Here is a 26,079-nt window from a genome sequence, read left to right on the forward strand (position 1 = left end):
GCTCCCATCAATCACTATGACAATGAATGACCATTTCTCACTTCAGGAACAGAACGCAGAAGTTCTGGTTTCACTTTGTGTCTCTATAAAGCCTCGACAGTATGAACTGTACTCACTGGGTCCTTTGACGAGCACCTTCAGGTCTCCGCTGCCAGCGTTTCTGGTGTCCACCTTAAAGTCACCGACCTGTTTCACTCTCATCCCCGACGGCTGGAGACCACGACCCGTCGCCCTGCACGCTCCCGGCATACAGGCTGGACAAACACACATGAAGAGGTGATTACATGTATAATGGTGTGTTCATGTTGGGTCATGATTACCATGTTTACAAGTCCCTAAAACAATAAACTGAAGTTCTCACCAGGCCCCACGTCCACATTGAAGGGGCTCTTGGGGATCCCCACCCCTCCGAAGGTGATGGTAACTGTGTGTGGGCCGGCCTGAATGGGCCGGTAGGTGCAGCGATACACGCTGTCGCCTTTATCCTCCATCATCACCTCCACGGTGTTCTGGCGGCCCTGAGGGTCTCTGATCATGGCCGTCACATCTCCTGTACCGGCTCCTATGGAGAGGACGACAGGAAGAGGAAACTTTAGCAGATCAGTCTTCAAGTTCAGCAAAACAGCTTTAAATTATGAATTTTAATGCTTCTTGAGTCAACTTTTTATTTGTAAGAGGAAGAATTGTTTTTTTTATTTTGTCCTAAAGCTAAATAATATGACTTTAAATATTGATTCCAACCAAATATTTTTTTTAAGTAAGCTACGGTTTAGCTGCCAATGTTCGACTCTCCAGTTTGGTGTTGGGCAGCTGGCGTACACTCGCCTTCTTCGTATTCTCATCGTCCTATGGTTTAAACTTTAAGTTCAAGTCTCTGTGATTTCTCTGACCTGCAGTGTAGATGTCAAAGTAGGTGGGTTTGTTGGCGACGTTGCCCACGGGTTCGATTCCTGGGCCTTTGACCGTGACCTTGGAGGCGTCGCCCAGCGCCTTGTCCACGCCCACCTCGAACGGACTTTTGGGAATTGGCTGACCTGCAAACAACACCGTCACCTAGGAAACAAAAACAACAAATATTCAGAGACATTCATGATATGTGCATCCAACAACATTTAATCATGGTATTGATTGTCAGATGTTTAAAGAAAATGAGATGAAGCTCACCTTGTGAGCTCCAATGACTCGAGGTATGTAAGTGACGGTGAACGTCTTGGGCTTGGCCTCGTTAGGCTGAGCCTTCAGCTGAGCGACACACACACAGAAAGACGTTAGGGTTTATTTTCAAGACTAATTTATCAAATTGTTATATATAAAAATATAAAATCACACCAAGTCTGTCATCTAACAGGAGAGAAAACACTGTAGTCTGAACTGAAGCAGATAAGAAAGAGGAAAGGGAGGATTTGGTGCGTACTTCCTCTCTGGTGCCGTCTGGATGATCCAGGTAGACGGTGACCTGACCCTGACCGGCACTGAACGTGTCCACGGTGAACACAGCAGGACGCATCACCCTGTTTCCTGTCGGTTCAATACCTACAGGAGAAGATTATCAGATACAGTCAGGTAAAGAAACGGTTATCAATCACTTCAAGAATCGATTTATCCATTATTAAATGATCTAACTTTTTATGTATTGTCTGTATGCACTGTTCATTTACCTTATGTACTTTGGCAACATGTTCTTTTTTCTTTAAATCAACAATCAGAATCAGAACTGACCAGAACAATCTGTCAATAATCTGCACAGACAGTAATTCAGCAGCTGTTTTGCTAATCAATTAATGGTTTCACGCATCTTTTCACCTGAATGACAAACATCTGTCGCTGTTCTTTGCCATTTTTGCCATCTTGGGTTCTAGTTATGGGCATACTGGACTATTTTCTGATCATTTTAAAGGGTGACTCCACCAATTTACACCTTAAAGTGTGTTTACAGGTTTCACAGGCAGTGCTGCTGTTGGTTGGAGCACAAGCAACTGGAAGCAGAGCTGTGAGTGTGTGTGTTATAAGTAAAACCATTTCCAGGGATTTCCTTCTCTGGGTTACAATCAAGGTTTGAGGATGATTGCCAAACTCACCAATCTGTGTGTGCGAGTGTTTGACTGCGTGTGAATCTTATACGAGTGCGGTCCTTTGTTTGGTCTCACAGCTGCTCACTTCCTCACATTGTCAAACAGACCAGTGTTTCCATTAGTCAACACATGGAGAGGAACAGGTCACAAACACAGAAGCTCTCGTGTTATTCAGTCGACACCCAGACGTCCTTTTCAAAACTGTTTTTAAAAAGTAACCTAAAAGCAACGTGAAGATATGTGTGGGTGTGTGTGTGTGTGTACCTGGTCCGTATGCGCGGGCCTTCTTGGGGTTGAGTTTGGGTTTCAGTGGAGCTCCTGGCTTCAGTTTGCCTTTGGGGAACTGAGACAGGTATGTCATCACCGACTGTTCGTCCACACTGGGATCGATGATCTCCTCTGGAGCGATCACCTGCAGGAGCACACACACACACAAACGGAGAGTTCAGGTTTGTCACACATTAAACCTGAATATCCCTAAAAACAGATTTGGGCTGCCGATGAACACTTGTTGGGTGATATCATGACAACACAGGATGTTAAAGGCAGATTTGTCTTCTGTCAGAGATTCTGCTCAACTGTCTGTCTCATGATATTTATCTCTGTGATATCTGTCATTTTGGAAGATGATGTGAATAAATGAGTGGAGCGGTTTTAAGATAATACTGCAGTGACAAGACTTTTACTAGGCATGGGAGGAAAAATGTCATGTCACTATTATCCTGGCCGAAAAAACTGCAATTCAATTATCACAAAAAAGGTATATTCAACTCTTAAAAAGGCACTAAAACATAGTGTCTTATTGTGATAATATTTTTTCATCAGTGTCATAAAGTTCACTAATTTGTCAGGTACTGAGCATCGAGTTCTTCTTCACAAACTGGGTAAACTATTTCTTTATGGACTTGGCTTTGTGCACGGTGGGTTCAAGTTGAAAGAACATTATTGTCCAATATATCACTCCAAGCTCTAGCGTTAAGATTTCCTTTCAATGGAAATAAGGAGCCAACCAGGAAAAAACTGCCCCAGGATGTGGACAGGAGTGTCCACATACATTGGCCATTGACATAATGCCTAAAACTCTTAAAAAGAGGGTGACATAAGCCAAAATTATAATGGTACAAGGCCTTCATGATTTTTTACAGAAGCACCGGGTAGAAAAAAAGTTTTTATTAGCCGTGAATCATCATCAGTGAATCAGAGGTGTGACGTGGACGGAGATGAGTGATGATTTTAGGGGGAAATGTGGCTGTGAGAGAACTTGGTTCAGCCCAGGACACTGAACTCTGTCACACCGGTGTCATTTTACAGTCATCATCATGTTCAACATTTTCCCAAGCATTTTAAAAACAATCTTTATACTGTCAAACCTCGTCTGGAATGTACTTTTTCCAGCAAATAAAGAAGCGCCTAAATTAATATCATGGGTGCGACAGTGACGTTTGTAGGCTGTGTTATTTCAGGAGGAGACTTCCTGTGGGTGTCAGCTGATTGACAGGAAGCATAACATCATGCAGCCGTGACAGAAAAAACATTCAGTTCATAATTAATGAAAATCAGAACAAAACAAAGTTTCTTCATTATTACAGCAGAGGTTGTTCTTCATATTAAGGACAAAGAACAGTTTTTTTCTGAAGGACAAAAATGAGTTTTAATATCTGCAGAGAAACCGTAACTAATTATTTTTTTAAAAACGGCCATTTTGAAAGCGACAAGTACTTAACTAATGATTTTCCGGAAGCAGTCGGTCATTACATAAGTCATTATAACACATTTCCGTTTCAGCTCATGAATCTGCAGGATGAATCCTTTTGGCTTCAAACAAAAGTGTGTAAAAAAAAAACAAAAAACAACAAGCTCAGGTTCAGTGAGTTTCCTCCGCTGTGAACAATCAGGAAACCAAACACATCTGTGTGAGATGCTGCAGGCGACCTTTGACCTCTGGAGAAAAATCACAGCAGAGCAAATTCTGCCTCTACTGAGCTGCAGAGAAAATACAGGATGTGAGGTTTGTCAGATATTTGCAGGTGAAATAAGCTGCAAAGCAAACATTTAAAGACCACTGTATGGACACTACACGTATAAATTATCCGAAAGACGCCTCATATTTTTGCATTCAGACACTTGGTGGCTGGAGGACTTTTATTGTGAAGCAGCTGCAGGAAGTTTTTGACTGAGCACAGCATGCCAACACATTCAATAAAACTTGGTATATATCTATTTTAGGTTTTCTACATTCAGTTTTCGTTATATAATGTGTAAAAGCCTGTCTTGAAATGATAAAAATTAAGGGTATGGACAGGTTAAAGGTTAAAGGTCACAGTGATGAGGCGGACAGCAGTGTGCGGAGCAGCGTCAGAGGGGGAATCTAACCTGTGGGATGCCCAGCCAGTCGTCAGCCAGCTGCATGGCTTCAGTGGCATTCTCCACTGGTTTCACTGGATCCCAGGTCTCCCAGTCGGGACACAGGCCTGCAAACAACACATACGACAACACTGTCAACTACAACAACAGAGACACAGCATCTGAATCCAAGTAACATATACTGTACATCTAAAAATATGTCTAGAGGGGATCTCCCGTCCCTTACTGATGAAAAGGCTCAAAAAAGATTTTCTTGGAACAGATGATCGACATTGTTATTTATATCTGCTTAAGAAGGAAAACCCTTAAAAACAAATCTTGTTTCTCTTCCCTTTTTCTGAAATGAGTCATGAACCAATGTTTCACCCAACTCCGTTTTTACCATGAACAAAAAATCAAGAAATGTGAAACTCGCATCCAAATATAAATACTCGAGTACTTCCTTGTTTCATGGATGAAGCTGTATTCAAGTTCATGTTGCAGTGATGTTTTAAAAAAGTACCATCCACTGAGGAGGGACTGTTTTTAATTTTTACTACAGCTAGAACTGAATTTAATTTGTGCTTCTTTCTGTCAAATGCAAGTAAAGGTGCAGATTTCTTCAAAAGTTTCCTGGACCTCTTGGAAAGTTCCTGTTGTCAAAGTGGCCTAATAGTTCACAGACTCTCAGAGACTCAGCATACCTGGTGCACAGCTGTCGACCAGCGCTCCCAGTGCTCTGCCGTTACTCCAGTCCTGGCTGAAGTTGTTGATTGGCAGATCAGGGACTTTGTGTTGGATCCAGCCCAGCAGACGTTGTTTAGGTGTCTTTGACTCCATCTGAACAAAAAGAAAGGTTTCAAACAAAGGTTTCATCATTTAATGTTTTTTTTTGTCCTGAGAGGTTCAGATGAACAGAAGTTAATGTTACCTCTTCATCCTCGCCGTCCCAGGCCGGCATAGAGATGGAGTAATGCAGGATCAGAGTCCAGATCAGACCCAGGATCAGTTTCAGGTTCCCATCCACGATGGCTTTAGAGTCTGAAGGAGAGAAACAAACAGACCTGAGGTCAGCTTCACGTACTACTCTGGAGATTACACAATCCAAAGCAGCACAGCCCTCTCTGCTGCTGGTTGGTTCTCCTGCGATTATTACCAAAACTATTTTTACTACTAATACAGAAACATTACAGCAGCACCGACTGGTACTAGAAAGCAGCAGGAAAGCAATGACTAAGACCGAGTTAAAAATAACTCAATGACCACCTTGAAGGTAGGAAAAACACATTCAAATGTTTTTATGGAAATCTGCTTAATTTAGTTAAGTCATATTTATGTCCACATGATGAAGGGAGAGAAAATAATGAGATCGAGTTGAGATCATTTCAGTTCCTACAGTCTGCAGGATTTAACTGCCGACATCCATTTAAACGCAGCAGCTTCAGTCTGCTGTTTGGCCCCTCACCCCACAGAATTAAGTTTATTTAAACAGGGATGAAAAATTGTGAGAGTTTGACCTGTGAAACAAAACATCTGACTACGAGGCAGTGACAAACCTGCCAACTTCATTTTACCTTTTAAAAGCAGAGCAGAGACTGCTGGGTTAATGCTTCTCATTAATCAGACCTCACTGTACCAGCTGGTACCTCACACCAGCTAAGACACACACACACACACACACACACACACACACACACACACACACACACACACACACACACACACACACACACACACACACACACACACACACACACACACACACACACACACACACACACACACACACACACACACACACACACACACACACACGGTAATATAAGCTAATCTTTGGCTGCAGCACACCGAGTTCAGAGTGAAGCAGACAAAACATTCCAGTCATTTTTAATCTCTCGTCTCTAATAACAAAAAACTTGACATTTTGCGTCAAAGAAGTTAGTGTACAAGGTCGGGGTACATCAGAGATAAAGATTTCGTTAATTCCACTAGATTATATTTTTCTAAATTCAAAATAAAATATAAACGGAGCACCACGTCAGAGTTTGAACAAAACCATCACTCACTGACAGCACGGAGGAGTTTTATTGATAAAATAAGACAATGCAAGAAAAAAACTTTTTTACGTTTCGGAGAATTTGTTTCAAACGTGCCGTCTGACCAATCCAGAGCAACCTGGGGTTCAGCATTATGCCTCAAGGACACGTCAACATGTCAGGGGGAGGGATCGAACCTTCAACTCTGTGATTAGCGGACGAGCCCCTCTGCCTCCTGAGCACCAGAGAGCTTTGAAGATGTGATGTCAAGGTGTCAAGTACATGTCAGTCCAACATTTCTGTCAGTGCAGGAATATTGTTGATGGCTTGAAGCAGGTGTGTGACCAGGTAACGTAGCTGGAGGGGCGAGTTACATACACCCACACATGCGCCAAAACCTCAGAGTGCAGAGAGAGAGAGTGGCTTGGGAACTAGAAGAATCTGCAAGTTCTTGTTTTGAGTTTCTCTGGCGGAGTTGGCTCCGATCGGGGGCTGTAAAGTGACACAGATGCGTCTCTGACACTGATCAGTTTTCAGATGTGTATCAGTTCATCTGTACACGCCTACTTTCTTCTCCACATTGCGACATGCAGCTCTGATTCAGCTACAGTTCGCAAGAAATTATTCAGACGGATCTTGACGCATCTCGTTTTACAACACTCTCCTTACTCATCAAATATGGGACTGTTGCTGTGTGATGCATCACCTCTGTTTGTTTTTCCCTAAGGCATAATAAGCCTAATATCATATTTCATAGAAACTAGAGCCCCACCGACTTATCTGTTAGCTGATGTTGGTCTATCACAAATATATCGGTATTGGCATGTATGTTGCCCGATATGCACCGATATGAAAACTCTTATTTTTCAGATATTATAATTCAGTAGAAGATGCTTGAGGAAATCTATTATTATTAAATACCAAATTAAGTTTATGGCTTCAGTGCACTGGTGTCAATTTAGACAGTAAAGTTAATTGTTAAACGGTAAAATATCCTGCCTCTGTTACATATCAAGTGTTTGATATTCACATTTGAGGGATCAGAGCAAAAAATGTTGTTATACAGGCCGATACACGAATATCAGAATATTTTACTTCCTTATATCGGTATCGGCTCCAAAAATTGAGAACTGGTCAGGATTGAATAAAAACTTTTGCTACTCCATTACAAAAAGCTGCAGAGAGCTGCGACCTGTAAAGAGGCTGCGTCCTCGACATGTACAGAGGCTGCGTCCTCATGCCGTACAGAGGCTGCGTCCTCATGCCGTACAGAGGCTGCGTCCTCGACATGTACAGAGGCTGCGTCCTCGACATGTACAGAGGCTGCGTCCTCGACATGTACAGAGGCTGCGTCCTCGACATGTACAGAGGCTGCGTCCTCGACATGTACAGAGGCTGCGTCCTCGACATGTAGCCCTCTGCTGCATCACCCCCGCTCTCTAATCCCGTTTCCTATCACTACCAAACCAAAATATTCCTACCAAAAATAATAATTTTAAAAAAAACAACAAAACTATCTACAGTCCATCAGCCTCTAGGCCAGAACACACTTCACGGTCCATATATTGGAATTATAGATGTATAATCAGTAAACGATCTCATACAGAGCCTCCACACCTTCACAGTTACCAAATATGTTCATCTCTCCTCTCTTATATAACTGAGTGTGTGTGCAGCCTTTCAACACTGGTGTGTATTGGTGTGTTCAGCAGATAGGAGTCGTGTCCTCACAGTGTGCGAGTGTGTGTGTGTTTGAGTCCACCTGGTGAGTCTCCAGCTCTGCCTCGCTGTCAGCGGGCCAGCTGTGGCCCAAACATGTTTCAGCAACTCAGGTTTAGGTGGAGCTCTGGGAGACTGCTGCCTCACCCACAGGTGACACAACGCTGTTAATGACGGAGGATATTCTTCAACACACACTCACTCACTCTCTCTTACACACACACACACCCACACACACACATATATGTAGCGGAGAGGTTGCGACATACTGCTTTCCTCATTCCTAATCTCTCCTTCAGTTGCCAGACTCAACACACTCTTATCTCTTTGTGTTTCTGTCTCTTTTTCTTCGTCTATTTCAACTCCTGTCACTCATTTCCACTCACAGCCCTCCTCCAACCCTTTTTCACTTCTCCACCTGTTTGATGTTTTTGTGTTTCATTTCTCTCTAATCTCTCTGTGGCCTTCCCTCTTCTTCTTTTGCCCTCTCCGGTTGATCTGCCACACCTGCGTGACTTAGTGTGTGGGTGTGTGTCACCACCAGCCACCTCTCCAGCAAACATCCTGTCAATGAGCACCAGTCAGCGGCCTTTACCCTACACACACACACACACACACACACACACACACACACACACACACACACACACACACACACACACACACACACACACACACACACACACACACACACACACACACACACACACACACACACACACACACACACACACACACACACACACACACACACACACACACACAGCTGAGCTCACTCCCTCAGCTTAACACTCATCAGTCACACCAGACGGGACACTTAGGTGAAGAGCTACAGAGGTTAAAGTTGAAATTAAATGGATGTTTTTGTTTCCAACGTTGTTCAAACCGAAGAAATCCTTTTTTTATTCAAGCAGTGGTGCATTTCATTCAGCCGTTTGTCGCTTTAAGACATTCGGAGGGTGAGGAAGTCGGCTAACGAGACTAAATGTAACGTGAATAAAACTTTAAAACATGACCTCGTCCAAGAAAATTTCTGCTAGATCCATTTTCATCAGCAATGGTGTTTAACAACGAAGACAACAATTTTTGTTTTTGTTTTAAAGAGACCCCCAGCGACATGCGTATACTAAGCGTTTAAATGGTTTCCTCACCAACATCTGGTGCACGGTCCCTGACCTTTTTTGGACCCATTGTTACCAGTTTAACAGTCTGTGGGTTATGATCAAGTCAAACAAACACGACATTTTTTTCCCCATTGTTTTAGTAAATAATGGGGGGAAGAAAACAAAGATAAGTAGGTCAGAGGTCACGTGGAAAATCTGAGGGGTCACCAGTAGGGATGTAATTTGTTGTTTTACATTCACTGTAGTGAAAACCTATACATTAAATTTAAACTTTAATTTTATCTTCATCTTTTATCTTAACAACAGTTTGAATATCCGCAGTCATGAGTCTTCTGGTTTCCCTTTTTGAATGACGAATACGGCCTACCGCCACCTGGTGGTGCGGAGAGGTATTTCCTCTGATGCAGGCAGAACGTACGAGTTAGCTGGCCGGTGGCTGCAGTCTTTGCGGTGCGTTCGAGTGCAGCTTTTCGGCCAACACACAGGCGACATGAGGTTACATGAGGCGACATTACAGTCAGGGTTCATCGCTGTGAATTCTCTGATGTCAGTTTGGTGTGTCTGGACTCTTAGATGTGGAGAAGCACAGCTGTGGTGCCATGTGGTCAGGTTTTAATGTTGTACGTTTAACATTTAAAATTTGACTTACTCACACAAATATTTTTTGCCTTTGAACTTATTTCATTCAAACAGTTCATCCAAAGCACAGAGCATCATAAAGGGAGCTAAAAACTGTGTGTATGAGTGTGTGTGTGTATGAGTGTGTGTGTGTGTGTGTGTGTCCTTGCCGACACAGTTTTGTGAGTAACGAGGCTATTGCCATGGTAGCCTATTGTTCGCATAAAGAACGAGAGTAAGTGAGAGACAAAGGGGGGGGAGGGGGTGTAAAAACTTAAAAGCAGCGGATCAAAACTATGATGGAAGAAAAGCAAAACAACAAAAACAAGGGTGAAATCCATAAGAGTGAGTGTGTGTGTGTGTGTGTGTGTGTCTGTGTGTGTGTGTGCGCGCTACAGAAAGAGTGTGTTCTGAGGTATTTAACAGCTCTAATAATCTGCAGCCTTGTTTCCTGTTGTTTAAAACCTGACCTCTCCGTCCTCTCTGAGCCCCTCATCCTCCTCATGTGACTCTCAGGTCTGAGGACACAGAAATCAGCTTTCTGCTTCCTTGACAGCAGCTGCCTATCTTCTACAGAAAGAAATCTTCAACTAATATCTTACACGGTCCAAATGAACTAACAGTGATGTAATGTTCTGGGTTTGGTCCAAAGAAAACAACCATAAAAGCCACACACACCTGGACAGGTAATGCCGAATAGTATCAGTCATATCCTTCGTGTCTTGAAGGAAGTGTCATGCCTTGTTAAAACACAATCGTGCCAGCGGGAGGGTCCTGAAAGTACTTGACCCTGCCCAGCCCAAGTCAACATTCTCACTTGTGAATCATGGACTCATGGTCATAAGAGGCTGGATGACGACTCCAACAAAAGGTCATGGCAACATTAAATCCAGTGTATGTTAATGGATTCGTTAAAATAAAATGTTGATCCTCTCTTTATTGCACTCTCTTTTGTTTTCCTGTAAAAACTCCTTTAGCCCTCTTGTTTTCAGTGATGATATGTAACTAAGTACACTTTTCAGATAGTAGTTTCTTTACTTGAGTATTTCCATCTTCTGCTATTTATGAGGCAAATATTGTACTTTTAACTCCACAACATATATTTGATTACTTTAGTTACAAGTTACATGCTGCATCAGAGCCAACGTAGTGCTTTTTCAAACATTAATGTGTCATATAGGTCTGTCTATCAAAATAAAACAAAAGGACTTTTGCCGAGTGTTGTGCCGCTGATCAGCTGGTCACACCGGGCTAGAGAGTCCGGTGCAGAGCCAGAACTTCTGGAGGAATAAACACCCAGAGCCACATCTGATTCTGCTCTGATCCAGAGCCATTCACAGACAGGAGGAGAGCTCAGATATTACTTTTTAACTTTTTGGGATTTGGGATTTATCTTCACTCCTGTTTATCAACCTGACTGCAGCAGTGATCAGCGAGGTGACAACTGTTGTCGGGTGTTTATGTTCTGTTATGTTGACTGCTGACAAACATTCGGGATAATGCAAGTACATAATCCAAAATATCTATCAAAGGCCTTGTCGTTTTTAGACATTTTAATGTAGAATTCCTACATATTATCTTCAAATTAATTCATTTTATCTGCAAGTTAATAAAAAAAATATTCTGATAATCAAAAACAAAAAATGTTGAATATCAGAGCTAATAACTGGCCAGGCTGGTTATTGGTCGACCCACAGTATACAGCATATGTAATGTGAATATATATCAAATTTACTTTTACTTGATACTCAAGTACATTCAGTACTCAAGTACTATTCGTATAGGTGAGTTTCACTTTCACCAATATAATATTTTAACATGATATCTTTACTTTTACTCAAGTGTGACTTTGGGTACTTCATGTGTTTTCATGGATGGTCCAGGTGAGAACTGAACCAGTAACCCCCTCGTCTACTGATCTACACCGGCTTTAGTGCTGTGTGTTAACAGGCTACAACCATTTAAAGTCTCAGAGAGGGGATTTACGACGACTCCCCCCGCCCTCTCAGGAGCATGACACACTACAGTCACCTCCTCGTCCATTCAGAGATTTATCTGTCCTCAAATCCATTCACAAAAGGTCGCCGTTTTCATTCAGCCCGGATCTGCGTCAGAAAAACAGCGTTCGAGCCGCTCGGCCGGCCAACTATCGCTGCAGGTACCTGCTGATTTGTTGACACATCGCTATGGAGACACAACAATACAGAGGCAACAAGAACAGTAATGGAGAAGTGGGGGCTGGGAGGGTTTAAGTTTGTATTAGGAGAGACAAAGAATGAGGAGGAGAAACGGAAAGCGAGGGAGAGAGATAAAGTCAGAGTGTATGTACGTGTGTGTGTGTGTGTGTGTGTGTGTGTGTGTGTGTGTGTGTGTGTGTGTGTGTGTGTGTGCGCAAGTAAAGGTGAATCGGGTTGGAACAAAATGCCTTTCTTATCAGCGTGGCACACCCTCTCTGGTACAGGAAGTTACATAATGAGCCAGCAGCAGACTACAGTAATACCTGCTCTGTGAAACCAACAGTCTGCTCAATCAGATCAAACTGGTAACCTACTAATCTGAGGTTCATAACCTCACATCAGGTGTCACAATACTCTAAATTCAATGTTCGATTAGACTTAAAAAAAATTAAAAAAAAATAGTCCACACAGCCATGCTCATGTTAAACTATTGCAACTTGATTTGTAAAGATGCTCTGACAACTGTAGCTTACATTTTTTGTTCTTTATTTTACAATAACAGTTTGACTTTATCTTGGTGGCTTATTGCAGGTTGTGGTTAGGCAAAGAGATTTCAATGATTCAACAATAAACAACAAAAGATAGAAATTCAGTTTGTTACGAAGTCTCAGAATCTGTCCCGAGTAAACCATCTTCCCAAACAAAACAATAATGGATCTCTAAAAAAGAAAATATACCCAACATCTCCAGTACCAGTCAGTTGATAAGTGGAAGTGAAGCTGCAGGCTACCGCTAAGCTAATTGTGCCGTCCTTGATGTGTTGCGTCTTCTGACATGTGCAAGTAGGTGAGGCTGGAGAGGAAATAATGGGAGCATCACTGATCCTGCTTTTGATTTCGTTGAACAAAACTGAAAGCTCATTTTGATAGATTTTCAATTTAGAATCGAACTGGGGACCATAAAGGCTCATTTATGCTCAACATAAGTTATGGATACAAATATGGACGGAGCCCTCTGTCCTGTTCTGTCTTCGTCGTCGTCTTGTGCCCTTTTCTTGTCTTCGTCTTACATATTTTAGGAAGTCCTTCAAAACCTTGGCCAGGGGACTACAGATGAAAAATAGCCTTTTGTCTAATTCTGGCATGTTTACTCATGTATTACCAGGTGTTAATTTACACTGTCCGTTATATCCCCCATATGTCCGGTCGTGGGACACCTTGTTGTCAATCGTGTAACTTTTCTCCACGTCAACACCGATTTCACTTAGCGACATCATGTCGTACACATGCAGGTCTGAAGCTGCAGGTATGCTTCTTCAGAAGTGCTTGTCAGACGGTTGAAAAAACAGCCTCCCACCCACAGGTTTCCTGCGTCGGATTAGTCAAGGCCGTTTCCCATCATTTCTGTAACTTTTCAAAACTGTCAATCTGATACTCACACCGTGATGTTCCAGCTGTGTGGGGGTGAGGAGTCAGCCAGGGATTGAACCTCTTTCTAGAACACGTTACACAACTATTCTTATACAGGAGATGTCTTGTTATAATCAGAGTTACTTGACTTTTCTATCCATCAGCAAAGACATTTAGAAGCTAATAAAAGATAAGTTACTAAGAAACGTTCTTCTCAGTCCACTGTTGAAACGCACACATTCATCTGTGAGGTCCAGTCACACCTGGCCTACAGGTGAGTTATCTGGAACATTCTGTCAGGTAACTGTAGCTCACACTGTTGTGACAGTTGAATCCCTGCCCCCCACTCTCTCTCTCCCTCTCTCTTTCTATGTCTCTCGCCCTCAGAGGCAAACTGCTGTCTCGCTTACAACAGCTGTTCCTTCACACGATGACTACATCAGCGTCTGACAAACACACATGTTCTGCTTCCTACCCAACAATTTAGTGCTGAACGGCACAGAACAGCCGACGCCTGAGGCCGATCATCACACTGATGCCAGCCAACGCGCAGCCAGCCACACGCACCTGAAAACAATGTACTGTCCCACACCAGCAGCCAGAGTGAGGACACGCCATCTAATCTGATAAGTAATACAACACATATCGTGACTCTTTTAAGTCTGATGCTATTTAATTAAATGACATTTATTACATTATAGATAAACACATTAGCAAATGAACACTCAAGTGAAACCTTATGATGTATGATGACAATGTAGCGACGCCGATAAGCCAAAACATGAAAACCACTGACTGTAAAGTGGATAAAACTGATCGTCTCTTTGCTAATGTGATGTTCTGCATGGTACTGTCTGGTACTGAGCAGGTAAGTTTTTAGAGCCTAATGACAGATTTTAATACCATACATTAATAAATGGACACCACAGGCGGTGTGGATGACGGGGACAACAATGCATCAGGATTCACAAAATGGTGCCACAGTGATTTTAGGTACACAGCTTGTAGTAGGTAGGTCGAAACATCATGGTATGGTCATTTTTGGATTTGAAAAAGGTTTTCACACACTTCTGCCAGATTTGGACATCATGTGTCAGTTATTTCACGACCAGCTGCAGGAGAGCATCGTTAAATTGTCATTAGGAACTCAGTGAGGGGGAGAAAAAACCTTACAGCTGAAGAACAATGTGGAAGTCTGGCGGGGAAAGTGAATGTGGGGTGGAAATGCCCTTTAAAAAAAAAAAAAAAGGAGGGCAGGAGGTACCTGCAGTGGTAAACAGGATGTGGAGCTACCGTGTGTGTGCATGTCTGTGTGTGTACAGGAGGTTTGACCCACAAACACACAGATTCCTTAATGGTGAGATCATAACCCCACCCACCCCCCCGTTCTCCACAAACACACTTGAACACTCCCTCCCCTACGAGGACCCAATGGATGGTGGCAAAGGAACAAAAGCCACACACACACACACTCACACTCACACACACACACTCCATACTCTCTCTCATTATACGTCAAACGTTATTCAACAAACACTCAATTTAAACCCTAAACACACTTTTCAAACTGATGTCAGGTCAGTTATTAGACACGTCTTTCACTCAACACGCTGAGGGTGAAAAGTACACTTTCCACACACACACACACACACACACACACACACACACACACACACACACACGTGTGTGACATCACTCCTCTGTGCTGTGACACTGATCACATAAACAATCCAACAGTGAAGACCATCCTCATCCTCATCATCCTCATCTTCATCTAAAGATCAATTAACATTATTTCATGCTTGTTTTTAACTTCCTTTCCTTGGTAACTGTGTGTGTGTGCCACAGCTTTGGCTAAACATTACTTTTACTGGTAACGGTAAAATCTCACTTACAGCCGTTCACCCAAAACTTCATATGAACTTAATAGAATTTTTAGCGCTTTAATTTTTTGCTCCCATCAAAACTTTCTTGTCACTTTTTTCCATTCACATTTTTTAACATATCACAGAAACATTTAGTTCTCCAGAATCCTGTTAAAGCTTTAATCTCTATGCCAAATGAAAATGAGGGAAACAGAAGTCTGGCTAAGTGCATTTCCTAAAAATGAGGAACTGCGGCTTCAATAGGCTGCTGTTTTGTGGGAAACTGAAAACAATTGGTAAAGGTGTTTTGCTGTGTGTCATGCACTGCTGCATGTGTGATGCCCATTAAACCACTAACATACTATATTAGTTCACAGTACGAACGTGTTGCTCAGCAGTGTTGTTAAAAAGGCCCTGAAGTCTCTTGTGTAAAAGGGATCATGTTAAAAAAATGATGTTGGAAAAAGTGAAAAGTCACCCACACAAATACAACTTTACTTTACTTAGTGTGAGTAAAAGTCTTAAGTACATATAATATCAGATACCCTAAGTTCGAGTAAGTAAAATTATACAAAGATTTACATGGATGTATGTAGTGTATACTATGGGTCAAACATTAATCAGCCTGGATGATTTTGTAATTAAATGAAATTAAGTATTTTTCTTTCGTTTTTATCTGATTGCTGATAAAATAAATTAATTTAATGCTCTTCTTGGCTCTGATGCAGCATCTAATCTGCAAAGTAGCCTAATCAGTAAACTTAAGTTATCAAATACATGTAGTGGAGTAAAAAGTGCAATATTTGTCTCTAAAATGTAGTGGAGTGGAAGTAGAAAGTACAAGTACCTCAAAATTGTTCTGAAGAACAGTATTTGAGTAAATGTTCTTGGTTATAGTCCATCACTGAAGCTCAGCCAGCTCTCTCCGAATACTTTAACTTTACTTTCAGATGTTTTGAGTTGTGCTGATCATGTAAAAGCTGTCCTCTACACAATGGAGGCAAATGGATGGAACCAATTTCGCCTGACGAAATAGTTCTAGTGTCAACAGTTCATAGTATGTTCTGCGTATTACCGTGAGTCATGTGAAAATATCTCATTTTTAATGCTCTGAGCACCAGAACTTCACCACCCTTGTACTGGGGTGGAGGCAGACATTTCATCAACATGGCTCTCTATGACAAGAGGCAAGTCAGAAGGTATGTTTCTAATAATTTGTGTGAACTGAACCTTTAGGCCTCCTGTGGGGGTTTTAAGTTGTTGTAAAAAATGACTGATCACCTAAAAGTCTGCCTTCAAGGTCCAACACGTGAACCGTTTCCAGACGAGTCAGCAGTCTTCCCCCATAGCATCACGTCGGCACTCCCAAACCGTGGCACCCACTGATGACATCATCGCATGATGCATTGCTGTAATAACGGTGCCGCTTAATAAGAGTCACATGAGTCATGCAGCAGCAGCAGCTCAGAGGGGGCGATCCCACCGAGAAAGGCCCAGATTACAGACACAGAGGAGGAGGCAAGAGGCTTTCAATGTCTTTGATTTGGTTAATGAGGGGCGAGCGAGATATACAGTGTGTGTCATTCTGTCTCGCTCGCTCTTTAATCTGGTCACTGGTTGGACTCAAGCAGCTGCAGAGACGAAGCGAGAGAGAGAGATCAAAGTGGAAGGAAAACTTGCTCTCGTGTGTTGCAGACTCATTCACAAGGAATCAAAGAAAAAACTGAAAAAAAGGTCAAATGATAAAAACTGGAGAGTGTCCAGTGTTTGTGAAAGAGCTTCTAGGAACAGACAGGGAAACCTTGGCAGAGGATTTCGGGCCGAGACCGGGCCTCGAAAGGGGGTCAGGAGTTCAGTAGATGTGGTTAGGTGCCAGACCTAGTTCAGCCTTGGATGTGATTTGGAAATCTGAGCAGAAGATTGTTTTATGGTTGAGATAGATTTGAAACCCACTGAGGTCCACTGTGTTTGTGCGATTAGTCAGATAATCGATTACTCAATCAAAAGAAAATTAGAAGCCAACTACTTTCATTTTTTATTTATTGTTCCAGTCATTTTTTTAAGCCAATATGTCGAACATTTGCCGGTCCCAGCTTCTTTAATGTGAGGATTTTCTGCTTTTCTTTGTCATTAATGACAGTAAATGCAGAGTTTTTGGACTGTTTTGGACAAAATAAGCAGTTTGAAAATGTCACTTTTGGCTTTTTTTGGACAATTTTTTTGACTAAATAATTAATCAATTATGAAAATGATCTGAAGATTTAAAAAAAAAAAATCATTGCAGCATTAAGTATCAAATGTAAAGATAAAGTCGAGTAGTATCAGAATGGAGCATCAACAGGAACCAGGACAGAAGTAAGTTAAGTTAAACATAAAATAAATGTTTACAACTGCGTACATACTAAACCAGTTTCCACTAGAAAGACGGAGCTCGACAAAGTTTGATGCAAAGAAAGAGCAGAAGAAAGATGAAAACATGAGAACCACAAGAGAGCTGAGTAACCAGCACAGTGCTGCTCTGTCATTAACACACACACACACACACACACACACACACACACACACAGACACACACACATCTGGCATTACGTCTGCACGCATAAACAGGACACACACTGACAAACACACTGCAGCATTTAGCCTTGCATGACCTCACCCTGCTGGTTCCCAGGCTATGATGTCATCAAAACCAGACCGGCCATGTGGCGAGGAGGAAGAGGAGGATGAAGAGAGGAGAGGTGATAGTGATGGAGGGTTGGAGAGAAGTTTATTTAGGTGTGTTTTAGGTAGAACAAAAAGCTTTTTAGCAGCCGTAAGAGTGCATTCACAGTCACTGATGTTCAAAAGCTCCAGGAAAGCTATTAAATATTTATCAACTCTAACGCAAACATAAAAATGTATATTTGAAGATGTAATATGTAACATTTCTGCTCAAAAACCAGACCCAAGTTATGTATTTTGTTGAGTTGGGTAGTAACGTTATCTCAAATGTATCCAACAAATGTTCAAACCCAGAGAAATCTCATCATCCCACACTACTTCTGTTGTTTGTTTCAGAGGCCCCGAGTCGCAGAAATCACATACTGTGTGTTTAAATATATACTAGACTTCAGTTTCTCTCCCGTTTCAGTTCGTTCAGAAAGTGGAGGAACAGCAGAACACAAACAAAGCTTTGAGGATTTGCTGCATTTTTTTTATTTTTGTGGCCGTAAACTGAACATCTTTGGTTTTGGTTTGTTGGTCAGACGAAACAAGACGACTGACAACTTGGAACTTTTGGAAATTGTGAATGGTTATTGATACCTTGGATTGAGCCTTTTATATCTACAGAGGGAGTGGGTCCTTCTTCACGGAGTCCGCCATATTCCTACAGTAGCCCAGGATGGACAAGGGTGAGACGAGGGCAATCTTACCATTAGATGCCACTAAATCCTTGGTTTTTAATACAGTCTAAAATGATCAAACATGTGGTTTAAATCAGGAATTATCTCAAAGAATAAACAATTAATATTATAAGTGTCACCAGACCAATTGGTGCCAGCCTTTTCAGGATACTAGGGGATAGAGACGACCCTCGGTGCCAAAAAAGCACTCCGGGTTCAACACCAAGATGTGAAGCAGAAAGCAGAACAAAGAGAAGAAGAAAGAGACGAGAGGAAGCGATGAAAAAAGAGTGAGTAAGAAGAGCAGAGATGTTTGTAGCTGAGCCAGGCTGCAGGAGGTTTACCACGGTGATTATCACTGAACAATTCTCAGTTTACCACAACCACAACCACACACACAAACACACACACTTCAGCACCACAGGGTGGGTGTGTGTGTGTATGTGTGAGTGTGTGTGTGTGTGTGTGTGTGTGTGTGTGTGTGTGTGTGTGTGTGTGTGTGTGTGTGTGTGTGTGTTGGGAAGTTGCAGTGTGGGGCTGGTTAAATGTAGAGGTCTGAGGTTTGTGTGTGTAAGCGAGTGACATAACAGTTTCTTTGTTGGAGTCAAACGTCTCTGTCATCTTCATCATCAGTCAGAGCATCATCATTAACCAAATATTTGAACAGCGAGCGTCTGTAACTCAGCGTCACGTCTGCTTCATCTCCAACCAGACAACGGAGGCTGAACATTCCCGACATCAAAGACAGCGCAGCACCAGAACACAATGACACCAGAGACACGATGACAATAATTCAGCTTCATAAAGACGTGAACGTCTGCTGCGAGTCGACAGGACGGCTGGTAGTGACGAGGAAACAAAGAGAGGTGTGTGAGTGTGTTTGGATGTTGGACGGGGTTTTTTCCACTAGGTCTGGCACCACAAAACTTATACTAGTGGTGCATGACATACAATGTACATTTATAGGAATGTTATATTCTCAGCTATTTAAAAGGTATCGGTGGATTTATAGCCGATTAACACAATAAGCACAGCATTTTGGAGGGGGAGGAGGAGGAGGAGAAGGAGAAGAAAAAGAAGCAGAAGAAGGCGAAGAAGAAGAAGAAGGCGAAGGTGAAGAAGGTGAAGAAGGCGAAGAAGAAGGTGAGAAGGCAAAGAAGGCAAAGAAGAAGAAGGTGAAGAAGAAGGCGAAGAAGAAGAGATGATGAGTGAGGAGAATGATACCACTCGAGTGTCGTTGCTCTGAGTTTGGCATTACAGTGTCGGCATCTCAGTTATTTGGAGCTAGAGGTGACCATATTTGGATGAAAGAGAGGAGCTGGGCAGCATTGCTACAACTCTGTCCTGATGTTCACCATTGTAACAATTTGTTCATCATGAGGTATCCTTGTCCTAAAGCGTACCCAGCTTTGTGCTACGCGACCCAGCTGCCAAGTTAGAAGGAGAAAAAAATATAGGACCAGGGGTACAAAAACAAAAGGCGACTTGCTCGAGTCACAAGTCAAAGAGGTTGGGAATGACCGACACTGACAAACATTATTAAAAAATAAATAAATCACATCTAACCAGTGTGGTCATCACTTTGATCACGAATGAACACGGAGACTTTGTGGAATTAATCCTTTAAATGTTTCTCAAAGTGGACTTCAGTGACATTTGTTCCTCTGAGATTCACATTGAAAAAACAGCACAAAGCTGCAACATTTAGACCTGAAACCAACAAAGAAGCTTTCTCTGCAGAGACGAGGTGTGTGAGTGTGTGAGTGAAAGTCTATATCCCTGCCACTCTCATGTTACCTTTTCTGCAGCAACACAGAGGCTCTGTGTGTTGTGTCTCTCACACACACACTCTGCAGCCTTGTAGCGTGGGACGAGAGCTGATAGAGTGAAAAGATAAACATGAAACTTTATTTCGATGTTTACATAAAACATCCTGAAGGTCAGAATCAAACAGAAATAATCCTGCCACGCAGCGCTGAGATTATATTTTTCCGTCTTTGTGTGTAGCGCACTGAGCTGCAGCTTTAGGACAAACGTTATTGTCCAAGTAGGAAGCTTAATTAATCGATGTCCAATCAGACTGCGTCGGCTGACCTGCCCTCAAAAGCTGATTGGTCCAGAATGTGGTGCACCTTGTGTGTTTTCCTCCTCCTCCTCCTACTCGACCTCCCCCTCCTCCGACTGAAAGCTCCTTTATGGTTGAGTCACACCTGAATGAGGCTTTTGGCAGAGGCACTTCATGTCTTAACTCAGCATCTCATATATTGTTATTTTCAGGATAAGTTAAGCTACTCAGAAATGGCACCAATTTGCATGCGAGTGATACGATGCATGTTCTGGCAAACTCCAAAAGACAATAGTCGTGTTTCCATCAACATATTTTGCAGCGTATTTTGAAGTTTTCCTTAAAAAAAAGGTTGATGGAGATGGACAAAAAAAGTTTTTACTCTTGCTTGAGATAGTTTATGTCTTTGTTGAAAAAGAGTCAATACACTTAAAGGACGGTGGAAGATCTGAATAAGTTCTGACGTAGCAACGTTTCACATGACTGATGAGCTGTTTCTGCTCTGAGAGACGTAGAAGAAGAAGACGACGACGACGAAGGGGAAAGAAGAAGAAACTGGATGGAAACACAGCGGAAATGTTAGTTGACTCACGTTTGTGACTTCAAGTGTAGGATGGGCGTGCAATCTCGACAAAAATATTAACAAGTGTGTTAGAAAATATCTGCTTCTCAAAATAGCACAGTGGCGCAGTGGTTAGCGCTGTCGGCCAACAGCAAGAAGGTCCCAGTTTCCAATCCTGCTGTGGCCTCTGTGTGCAGTTTATATGTTCTCCCTGTGCGTGCATGGGTTTCTTCCAGGTACTCGGGTTTTCCCCACCACCAAAACATATACATTAGTTTAATTCTCCAGTCAGTGCCCTTGACCAAGGCACTGGCTAAGATCTGCTGCCACTGCTCCCTCGGGATGGCTTAAATGCAGACTACCAGTTTCACCATGTGATATAAGAAAAGATTCTTCTTCTTCCAAACTAAGAAGTTATCGATGACTCCTGACTTGTATTTGGGCAAGAAACATCCAATCACAGAGCTTAAACTGTGTAAGAAGTGCTGCTAAAGGTGGAGTAAAAGATCCAATACGATCTGCACGTTAAATCACTTTCAACATGGATTCTGGGTCAATTTTGGATGAATTCAGCAACTATGTCACCGTTCACAAACTCAATATCAAGCATTTTGCGACAGCTCTGATTCACGGCTCTGACTGGCTTCTTCTCCATAGCGACTGGCACCGAGGCTCATGGGTACTGTAGCATTTTGAACCATCCACCATACCAAACTGATGGAGAACACATGATTTCAAATTATATTGGAATAACTGGTGGCCACAATATAAGTCTACAGGATTGTTACATCATCAAGTTTTTTTTTTCAAAAGAAAAATGGGAAATGGGACAAGAACAATTAAATAAATCATAATTTTACAACTCTATAGACAGAGAATTTGATGGTTGCCAACTGACATGACTGTAAACATGTTTTCCAGCTTGAAATCTATTAAAAATGAGCAACAAAGTAACCTAATATTTACAAAAATCCTCCGTTCACAGGATGTATTTGATGGACTGGATTAATGTTTGGGATTCTGCAGGAAACATCAGCTCAACCAAATGATTCTTGTTGGTGTTTTCTGCGCTGATGGTTTTAATGCGTCCTGACTCGAGCTCCGTTTCTTCCAGTGTAAGTTGTAACCTGAAGCATTTTTTGCTCGTCCCCCAAAAATGTGTTTTACGTTCCAACACCACAAGTCATGCTTCTTAAATTCCTCTTAAACCATCCTGGAGAATCAAAACATCGCAAGAAAAATGCAAAAAGTTACCCAGGCCTGTTTATGAGGTTATACCTTCTCTATTTTTGCCCGTATCTGTGGGTGACGCGAGTCGTGATCTGGTTGTGATTATTGATGTGGTTGTAATTATCGTGGTGGTTGCATCTCGACAGAAGCCGTAACCAGGGAGCTGAAGCTGAGAATCTGGACTTTGAAACCACTTCTTTATCAGGGCGTTTCATTATTATGTTCTACCATAACTTATGAGCTGCTGTGACAACGTATGCAGGGAAAATCGAAGAAAAGATGGGAACAAAGGCCGGAGCCATAAATACGACAGCAGCTCCGATGATTTTCCTCCTGGAGGAGTGAAACCGAAGAACTGAAACACGCGAAAGAAAAGGAAAACGGAACAAAACAGGAGTGAAGGAGCTGTGAGGTTTGTGTGTGTGAGAGAGAGAGTGAGAACATGGCCAAGTCAAACACTCCTGCCAGCCATGACTTATAGACGAGGGAGACCTTCGCATGTAAGAGCACATTAGAGTCTTTATGGCTCCAATTTCCAAAGGAAATGAAAGTGATTCTTGATCCTCCTCGTCTCTGCACTTCAGTTCACTGACATATTATTGTTTTAAGTTTTTTCTTCACTTGACTGCAAATCTCTTCCACCATTAGATATAAAGTGTTAAACAGATCGACGCACTCCAGACAGAAATAACATCAAAACTATTTGACGGATGGCCGTGAAATTTTTATTCATTTGTGGTCTCCAGGGGATAAATCCTCGGATTTCCTCTCATGCCATCATGTTACCACTTTAGCGGTTTTTAATGAAATGCCTCAATAATTGTTAAAGGGTTTGCCATGAAATCTGATCACATTAGGGCTGCAACTAACAATTACCTTCACTGTCAAATAGTCTGTCAATTATTTCTGCAATTAATCAATTAGTTGTGGTTTATAAAATGTCAGAAACGGCTGAAAAATGTTGATCAGAGTTTCCCAAAGCCTAAGATGACGTCTTCATGTGTCGACTTTCGCGGGCGATACCAGGCGATAATCGGTCGATCCCTAAAGAAGTTGAAGAAGCTGAAATCAGATCACTTTTTTTCTTAAAAACAATTAAAACAATTAATTTAGTAGTTGACAACTTATCAATTAATCACCACAGCTCTAGTTGACGCATTCATGTCCCACTCAAGATAAACTGTCATCATTACCATCAGGTCAAAATGTCACCTTAGTTTATGACCAAAAACCTGCAAAACTAATGACCTCCCCATCAGCCTCGGCTATGTTAATTGGCAAATGTTAGAAGGTTGACATGCCTAACAAAGGACCTGAACACGGTTCAGCATGTTGGCATACTCGGCTCATACTCTTTATGTCGCTGCCAACAAAATGCCAGCAGTGAAGCCACATCAGAACCAGATCCGTCCGTTCTGTTCACGTTCATGTTTATGTTCATGTTTACTGTACAGCGTCCGGCTCTCTCATCCTTTATGTACATAAATAAACACAGTCTGAACATCCACGCCATAACATTCAAATCCCACAACAACCCCCACAATCCACATAAACTTACAGCCCACATAAACATACACCCGGTGCACTCACATGTAGCGGAGCAGAGAGCCACTCAGAAAACAAGAGAAACGTGAAGGTTCTTCACCAGTGAGCAGCTTTCATCGAAATAAGTGGAGCGCCATGTTCTCCTCATACATTCATGGTGTTCACGGTAGATCTGCGACTCACAGTGATTTTCATCGTTGACTGATTTGCTGATTATTTTCATGATTATTTAATCTATAAAATGTCAACAGTCCAAAACCCAAAGACTCTTCATTTACTGTCATGGATGACAATCAGCAAATCATCACATTCAAGAAGCTGGAAACAGCATATGTTGATATCTTTGCTTGAAAGTGGACAAGGGAATGAACCTGTCACTGCTTAACAGATTTAATTTGGACCTTTGGGAAGGATCCTGGAAACAGCCTCGACAAGCCTGGACCTGTGGACGTTCACATCAATCTGAAGTGCTGATTGTTTTCCAGGCTGCCGATTGGACGGCCGTCTTATCGCCTCACACTGTGTATTTGAACTCTCGCTCTGGAGATTTCATTCTGTCATCGCCTACATCTCTTATCTCCTATCTTTCTCAACGGACCTGAACGCAGCTCTGGGTCATTGGAGTTATGTGACGCTCTCTCGTCAAAGCCACACCCCCACTCCGGTGGACTCCAGCCAATCACTGGCTTTGTTTACCGAGGTTGCCGAGACAACAGGTGGAATGCACCTTATTCTGTGCCGACCTTGACACTTTTCTGCGTGTGTGTGCGTTTGTGTGTGTGTGTGTGGCCCATATACTTCTGTCTATCTCTGAAGTATAATCTATGATGATGAAACAATGTTGTCAAATCAGTTTCAGTTGAATTTTGTCTTGGTATCTGTGATAGTTTCATGCTGGGCGACCTGGTGAACACCAGAAAGTTAATAACTTTATAAGCTTTATTTTCATGTATTTTACATAGTTTCTCCATTCACTGGTGTTTCAAAGGACAGTCAACCCTATTTCTGCAAAACCACAGATTACTTAATGCTGAAAGTTTATTTATGTTGCAGCTTTACATCCTTTTAAGTTGAATTTTCCATTTCTCTCTTGTCACGACGCTGTGCATATGCTCTGGTTAGGTTCAGGCACAAAAAACACTTGGTTAGGGTTAGAAAAGCATCAAGGTTCAAATACTTGTTTTAGTTGCCACAATCACGGATGCCGATGGCCTGACTTCTCGTGAAGAATTGCCGGTTGTGGCCACCAGAAAAACATCTTGAAAATATCCCTAGGTGTCCTTAAAACATGTGCAAATATGCACTGTTGTGACTCGAACTGCGGTCAGACGTTTGCCAGCCTTGTTGGCGATCAGTCTGGGACAGCTGACCCCAAAATAAAAAATACATATCTTTACCTGTAGTGCTTTTTATCCATTAATGTTTACATACTGCGCTGCCACATGCACAAACCATCCATGTCAAAAAAAAAAATTTAACACACTGAATGGTTGTCTGATCTTCTGAAACAGTCACAACGTTAATCACAACACACATTTTTAGAAGGCTTTTCTTGACTGTGTTTTTTAATATATTTTTGTATTTAATTTTTCTTTTGTCCTTTAATTTTATTGCTTCTTTACGCATGCAGACAGATAAAAATAGACAAAGTCAGGTTGAACTAAATTGTCCTGAAGGGGAAATTCATCTAGTCGAGCAAGTTTGAAAAAGACAAAACAGCCTTCAACAACCTGACACGCACAGATCAACAGACAATTGAATAGACAGAAACACAACAATGATGACTTCCCCTTTTAAAGACTTAGTGTGTGAATGCTGTTATTGTTCCATTAACAACACAAAAACCACCATGAATTTAAAAAAAAGCAACCTACACAACAACCAGCCAGTTTGTGAGTGAAAGAAAACTCCCTGAAAAAACACGTCAGTGA

General features: G+C 42.0%; 1 protein-coding gene across 2 annotated transcripts in view; it reads right to left on the reverse strand.

The window, feature by feature from the left end:
* flnba (filamin B a) overlaps window positions 1-26,079 on the reverse strand; it is a 67,772-nt gene that overhangs the window by 31,806 nt on the left and 9,887 nt on the right. For both annotated transcript variants that reach the window (XM_073467725.1, XM_073467724.1), the window contains exons 2-10: window positions 5,347-5,456; window positions 5,120-5,255; window positions 4,446-4,543; window positions 2,337-2,484; window positions 1,415-1,533; window positions 1,165-1,242; window positions 891-1,053; window positions 362-562; window positions 117-254 (exon numbers count right to left, since the gene is read on the reverse strand). In XM_073467725.1, coding sequence (XP_073323826.1) covers window positions 117-254; window positions 362-562; window positions 891-1,053; window positions 1,165-1,242; window positions 1,415-1,533; window positions 2,337-2,484; window positions 4,446-4,543; window positions 5,120-5,255; window positions 5,347-5,456 — 1,191 coding nt within the window. The remainder of the gene's footprint in view (window positions 1-116; window positions 255-361; window positions 563-890; window positions 1,054-1,164; window positions 1,243-1,414; window positions 1,534-2,336; window positions 2,485-4,445; window positions 4,544-5,119; window positions 5,256-5,346; window positions 5,457-26,079) is intronic.

This window comes from Pagrus major, chromosome 6 (genome assembly GCF_040436345.1).
Source record: "Pagrus major chromosome 6, Pma_NU_1.0".
NCBI lineage: Eukaryota > Metazoa > Chordata > Actinopteri > Spariformes > Sparidae > Pagrus > Pagrus major.